The 6,860-nt window shown below is 40.4% G+C and overlaps 1 protein-coding gene across 1 annotated transcript in view; it reads left to right on the top strand.

The window, feature by feature from the left end:
- Positions 1-956: 956 nt before the first annotated feature.
- LOC107085787 (leucine-rich repeat and fibronectin type-III domain-containing protein 5-like) overlaps positions 957-6,860 on the top strand; it is a 23,700-nt gene continuing 17,796 nt past the window's right edge. The window contains exons 1-2 of the mRNA XM_015376334.1: positions 957-1,214; positions 3,580-4,047. Coding sequence (XP_015231820.1) covers positions 976-1,214; positions 3,580-4,047 — 707 coding nt within the window. The 5' untranslated portion in view covers positions 957-975. The remainder of the gene's footprint in view (positions 1,215-3,579; positions 4,048-6,860) is intronic.

Genomic DNA, 6,860 nt, shown 5'->3' with positions numbered 1-6,860 from the left:
TTGGTCCTTGGCTGGCCCTTGGTTGGTCCTTGGTTGGTCCTTGGTTGGTCCTTGGCTGGCCCTTGGTTGGTCCTTGGCTTGTCCTTTTCTGGCCCTTGGTTGGTACTTGGCTGGTCCTTGGCTGGCCCTTGCCTGGTTCTTGGTTGGTCATTGGCTGGTCCTTGTCTGGCCCTTGGCTGGTCCTTGGTTGGTCCTTGGCTGGTCCTTTTCTGGCCCTTGGTTGGTACTTGGCTGGTCCTTGGCTGGTCCCCTTCAGTTTATTTTTAAACATCAATCTTTGTACTAAAATATTCTCTCTGTCATGATTTGTGCACATTAAGATCTAAAGAGTAGCGCCATCTCCTGGTCAGACCCTGTGTTTCAGTGAAAGGGTCGAGTCAGAGTAAAGAAATCTGCACAGGTAGGGGAAAGCCAACGGCTGGAAGTTGGAGGGGATTTTGCTGCGATTCGACGGCTGTTTGGCTGGGAAGGGCTGTTTTGAATGGCTGCTACTGTACATCATCAATTCAGCACTTTTGGCACATCATCAGGTAGTCTGTGTGTGTATAATATTCTTAATATCTGACTAGAGTATTATTATGTTCCATTAACGCTCAAATTTTTTTGTGATGATTTGTATAATATGTTAAATTACATGATTTATGGACTTCATAGCATTCATACTGACTATATGAGGTGATGTGTCTATTTTTTCCCCTAAATGACAATAATCTACTGATGCTATGAAACAGCAAGTGTGCCCCTGGCCGCCCCACTGGTGGCGGCACTCGTGTAATCCAGGCCCAGAAGGTTTTCCTTCATCCTGGTCACATAAGCAGTTGATTGGCTCCCAGTCTGTGGAAAGTCTTTTTATTTTCTGGACCTTGATTTTCCCCCTCTGATTATAAATGTCTCTTCGCTGTTGACGTACGGTCCGGGCCCTGAAAGCTGTCCCTCACTCTGTAAATCTTGCAGGTTCTCGCTACGTCCGGGGACATGACGCCGTCGTCCTTCGCGCTGTCGTTCGGGGGAAATCCTCTCCATTGTAATTGTGAGTTGCTCTGGCTGAGGAGGCTGAAGCGAGAGGATGACCTGGAGACGTGTGCCACACCTGAGCACCTGGCTGGTCGCTACTTCTGGTCCATCTCTGAGGAGGAGTTCCTCTGTGAGCCCCCCCTCATCACCAGATTCTCCCATGAGATGAGGGTCCTGGAGGGACAGAGAGTTGCTCTCAGGTACAGGCCGCTGTCTGAAAATGGTTTGAAATGGTCGAGACTTGTTTGGATTACTGGAAGAGGAGATGAAAGAGTCTTAAATCTTTCTTCACTTTTAGTCTAATCAGGGTATTCTCCATCTAAAAATTTAGACACATTAAATCTTTCATTTATTCATTGGCAAAAATAATCCCATATTCTGAAGAAGGTCTGAAAACACAGCAATTATTGTTGGAGTGGAAAAAAATGAGGCAAATTATGTTGATATAAACCTTATTTCAAGAAATGTTCATTGATTCTTAGATCAGTTATTTGCAGAGCAGGCATTTATCTCCTCCTTACTTTGTTTACTGAGCTCTAATGATGTTAGTTTGTCCATTATTGGTTTAAAGTTACGTATTAAAATGATTTTGGAGTGTTTTGGACAGAATCCTGATAGAGAATCAATCCGAGGAGGTGAAAGATTATGGTGATGGTAAAGAGGTTCTCCATCTTCAAGGACATCGAGATAAATTATAACTAGAAACATGAAAAAAAGCCACCAGGGGGAGTAGGAGACGGCTCTAATAATCATCCATTTAGGAGAAGGATGCAGTTGTTTTTTTACATTCCTTGTAGACGTAATATTCACTAAAACACAAACGATAGACCAAATTTGAATATAAATAAAAGTTTTAACAAAATCTTTTATGATTTCAGATTTTACATTTGTTTGTTACGACCAGGCGAGAGATTTATTTATTTTTTTCATTTTGAGAATAAAGTTGTAACATTACAAGAATAGCTCCACTAATCAGCAACCTGAGTCCATCCTGCTCAGTTTGATGCTTATGCTAAAAGATTTCCTTATTTGTCAAACTGATGCGTTGTCATAAAATAAAAACTTTATTCTCATAATGTTACGACTTTATTCTCGAAATATAACAAAAACAAAAATCTCTAGCCTGGCCCAAATACTCCATAGTAGTTTGTAAATACATTTGTAGGGTGAGAAATTTGCCCCCATTTTATTGAAAGCAATATTGAAATTTCAAAAATGGAAATTTTAAGACAATGTATTTAAAAAGGGAACTTTAAACTTTTGAGAGTAATTTGTAACAAGTATGTGAAAGCAGCATTTCTATTGGTTTGTGCACGGACCACTAGAAACGAGTCTGCTCCTCATTGACGTTAGCAACAATGTTTCTATTGGTCAGTGCTCAGACCACCAAGTGTAGCGAGGGAAATTTGTAAAATAGGATTTTAAAATAAAGCAAAATCTAAGAAATTTTAAGAAATATTTTATAGCAAACAGTAAAAATATTGGTTTAAGTTTCATTTCTGAAAGTGATTTTTCTTTCAGTTCCCTTTTGTAAACGTGTTCTTTGCTCTGAGTATTATTGGAATATATGTCCCTCCATAATTATGTTTTTTGTCAAATAAGATTCTGCAAAATTTGCAAAGTGTTGGAGTGAAAGAACACTTTCCTTCAGGGGGGGATTTACCATTAGGCAATACTATGCAGCTGCCTAGGGCCTCAAATCCCCATAAAACTCTGTTTATACTTATGGTTAATACAACTCTTCCTTATTTGTGCACATTAATTATGTTTTTGATAAAAATCCTTTGGCTAAAATGCCATCAGAACGCTGATAATATTAAGTGTGTCTCAGCTCCCCCTTCAGTGTCCACCATATTGGATCAGTCCATTTGCTGTTCATGTTCAGAAAGGTCCAAACAGACAGCAGCAAACCATTTGAAAACAAACGATGCAAAGAGCAGTGTTGCCAACTTAGCGCTTTAGTTTAGACTTTGGAGACAACATCTAAAAGCAGCGAACTCTGCTCTCCAGAGCAAGTAGATTGGTAACCCCGCCTCCTGCTCTCCTCTATCTTGTCTGCTGTCATGATTCATGCAGCTATTATTTCATCCAAATGAAAAATGGAGAACAGATAAGCAGATCATGGCTTGTCTACAGTGAAAAGAAGGACTGGGTTATTTACTTTGGCCTTTTTGGAAACACAGGAAGGAGCAATCAGCTAAGTGAGCTTAGTGCTTGGAAAAAAATCTTTTATTCCTTTTGAGACAGCATGAAAAGTCAGCTGAGTACAAAACATAGAGAGGAAAACAAGAAGAAAAGGGACAAACCTAGGAAAAGTAATTGGTTGCCAATTCTATTACCTTTTTCCTTTTTGTGAATGGGGCCTTTTAAGGGTTGGCCTCCTCGGTTCGGGGGGCCCCCTACCTGTCTTTGGCTAGGGCCCCAAATTTTCTAAATCCACCCCTGCCTGCTTGTTTAGCTCCTCTTCTGCCAGAGAACAGGAAGGTTTTGGTCTAGATGCAGGTTATTTGCGGCGTCTGTCAAAGATTATAGCTGTTTTCTTGTCTTCCTTTTCTGTCGTTTAAGGTGTAAGGCCAGAGGGGATCCAGAACCGGCCATTCACTGGATTTCTCCTGAAGGCAAATTGGTGTCTAACTCCTCCAGAACCCTGGTCTACAACAATGGGACTCTGGACATCCTAATCAGCACTGTGAAAGACACAGGCTCCTTCACCTGCATCTCGTCCAACCCTGCCGGGGAAGCCCACCAAACCGTGGAGCTGGTCATCATCAAACTGCCTCACATCTCCAACAACACCAACAACATCCAAGAACCAGACCCCGGTTCGTCTGACATTTCCACGTCCACGCGGGGCGGCGCCAACGGCAGCAACGTGACGGGTGACGTGAAGGGCGGAGCCGACAAGCGGGTGGTGACGGCGGAGGCCACGTCCTCCACCGCTCTGATCAAGTTCAACTTTCAGCGGAACATCCCCGGCATCAGGATGTTCCAGATCCAGTACAACGGCAGCCAGGACGACTCGCTGGTTTACAGGTAGGAGAGATGGCATCGGCGAGAGAGGGCCCGCCATCTGAGCGAGGCGGCTCGGATTTCATCGCATTAGACCGAACTTCAGGTCAAAGGGTTAAAGAGATCCACCGTTAGCGCTAACTTTAGAATTTATCTGAGAAATGTTTTCAATCATCAATGCTCTTTAGCTTTAATGGATTTTAGAAATATTTAGTCACAAAAACTTTCCGTGTTGTTTACCCTGCAGTGCATTCTGGGTAAATGGCATATGCTAGGTTCTCTAACGCTAAAACCATCCAGCTAAAACAGCAAAGAGTAACAGTAAAACTTTTCAGTTAAAATTGATGATGATTTAGAAATCACAAGAGGTGATGAAGATGAGTTGCTGAAGATGCTGCTGCTAGCAGAAGCTAATCCACATGGTTACAAAAACTCTATTGACCAGAAAAAGTTTTGTTGACAAAATACTTTTTGAAAAAAATTTTTTTTTTTTTTTTTTTTTATTAAAGTCTTAGAAAACAGCAAAGTTTCCTTCAAAACCTTTTTTTAATTAAATAGTTTCATTTTTGGATTTCAATTTATTTTTCAAAAAAATTGAAGCAATTTTGGAACAAAATTCACTCCATAGTTTTGATGCACAATTCATTTCTGACCTGAAAATGAATTGAATATATCTCAGATGAAGTTAAAACCTGGGCCAGAAGTTATACAGTGTTGCTTTAAGAAAGTATTCAGTAAAAATATTGATTGTTGGATTGATTAATTAATTCTCTTTATTGATCTCACTGTGGAGAAATGTAGTCGTTCCATCAGCTCAAATAGTCAGAAACAAGAATGAGCCAAAGGAAGGAAAAGGTGCCTGGATATATACAGTATATGCAGTGCATCAATATATGACAGCTTTTTTTTTATAGTAGGATTATTATACAGGGTTATTGCACAGGGTGTTTACACAGGTATTCATATAGATGGATATTTATATATATAGTTATTGCACTGGGTATAAAATAGTAATTGTTCTCCATTACAGCAGTTATTGTGGTTGTAGTTTCTCATTGTAGTGTCTGGTGGCAGCAGGGATGAATGACCTGCAGTAGCGCTCCTTTATCCTAACAGGGTGTAAAAGTCTTTGACTAAAGGAGCTGCTCAGCTCCTCTCCAGTCTGCTGCAGAGGGTGGAAGGTGGTGTCCATAATGGATGGAATCTTGGACAGCAGCCTCCTCTCTGCCACTTCCTTCACTGAGTCCAGAGTGCAGCCTAGGACAGAAACAGGCTTTCCTACCAGTTTGTTCAGTCTCTTTCTGTCCCGCTCTGCGTTGCCAGGGGCCCAGCAGACAACAGCGTAGAGGAGAGGAGGGGAGGGTTATTATTCGCCCCCTGCGGTGGGTTAGCAGCAAAGCTAAAAGGCTAACAGGAGCAAACAGGTTTGAATGTCACTGGAAAACTGCACTGCAAAACATGCTAAAACATAAGTAAACATTATTTAAGATTCGTGGATTTAAGCAGCGAAATAAGAAGCTTGAACAGAATCAGAATATCTGCCCTGAAAATAACTGGATATTATGCACTTAAAATAAAGTAATTAGTTATTATTTTCTTAATTTAAATATAAATAATCTTTTTCTATCTGCAAATTATCCTAATTGCAAGACAATGGAAAATACTGTTAATTTTTTAAGAAAATTTGACTTAATTATAATTTATTGTAGTTTACACATCTGAAGCAAAACAGGAAATAAAACTAGAAAAGTTTGAAGATTAAGAAAAAGACATCAGTCATTAAAAGGAGACACTAAGTGTTTATGCAAACCTGCAGAAATACAACGATTAGTCAAATTTAAGGTTAAGTTAAAATGTGAAAGACACCCAATGTGAAAGTAAATACAAATAATCAGAAAGAACTTTTCATAATAATCAATAAAATTTTGTTTTATACCCAAAGAATGATGATTATGGGGAGACCAGTTTCCAGCCTTCACCTCTAAATGCAGAAAATGATAAATAAATATTAAATATTTCCTCAGCTGAAATGAGGAGAGGGAATTATCAAACACGAAGAGCTTCAGAAACCATCGTCTTTCATCTGAAGGCCGCTGCGTGTCATCGCTACCATCATCAGCATGAAGGGCCGCTGTGTTTCGCAATGATGGCGTGAGGTTGCGCGGATCCTAACCAGCAACCCGCCCCCCATCATGAGCAGCATCCTTTCCTGATCCCTCAGCTGTTATCTAGCACGCATGTTGTTTTTAATCTCTGTTAATAATTCATTGGTTCTGAAATTCTCTTAGCAAACGCTTCATGGAGTCGGAGCCACGGGGATTCATAGCTGCCTCATTCTTTCTGCTCGCTTTTTAAACTCAAACTATTTAATGCTTTTGGATTTTGGGGTTTTTCTTTCCAGTTTTATGAGCTGTTTGAATGCTTGTGTTAGTATCTTTGGAAGGTAAATGATCTTAGAACTGATCTAGAATCAGTCGCTGGTCAGCTCTAGCCTAAAAAACGCCCTGCCATCGTTTTAATGCATTTCTTTCTTCTTCAAATGTTGATATTTGATCTGGTTTAGTTGGAGCAACTTTTCCTCTGACATTGGGTCCAGTGAGGATTAAGACAACAGTGAAATCTCTTTTGCTTTCCGTTTCTGCTGTTAGAGGAAATTTTAAAAAAGACTAGGCTGTTTGTGGTGCTCTAACAGTCAGGCTTAGAGGAGCTCTAATAGTCAGGCTTTAAAAGAGCTCTAATAGTCAGGCTTAAAGGAGCTCTAATAGTCAGGCTTAGAGGAGCTCTAATAGTCAGGCTTAAAGGAGCTCTCACTGTCAGGCTTAGAGAAGTCAGGAGCC

Source organism: Cyprinodon variegatus, unplaced genomic scaffold (assembly GCF_000732505.1).
Source record: "Cyprinodon variegatus isolate N-32 unplaced genomic scaffold, C_variegatus-1.0 Scaffold133, whole genome shotgun sequence".
In the NCBI taxonomy this organism is placed as follows: Eukaryota; Metazoa; Chordata; class Actinopteri; order Cyprinodontiformes; family Cyprinodontidae; genus Cyprinodon; species Cyprinodon variegatus.
Note: the sequence above shows the minus strand (reverse complement) of the source record. Positions and strands in the feature narration are given on the sequence as shown.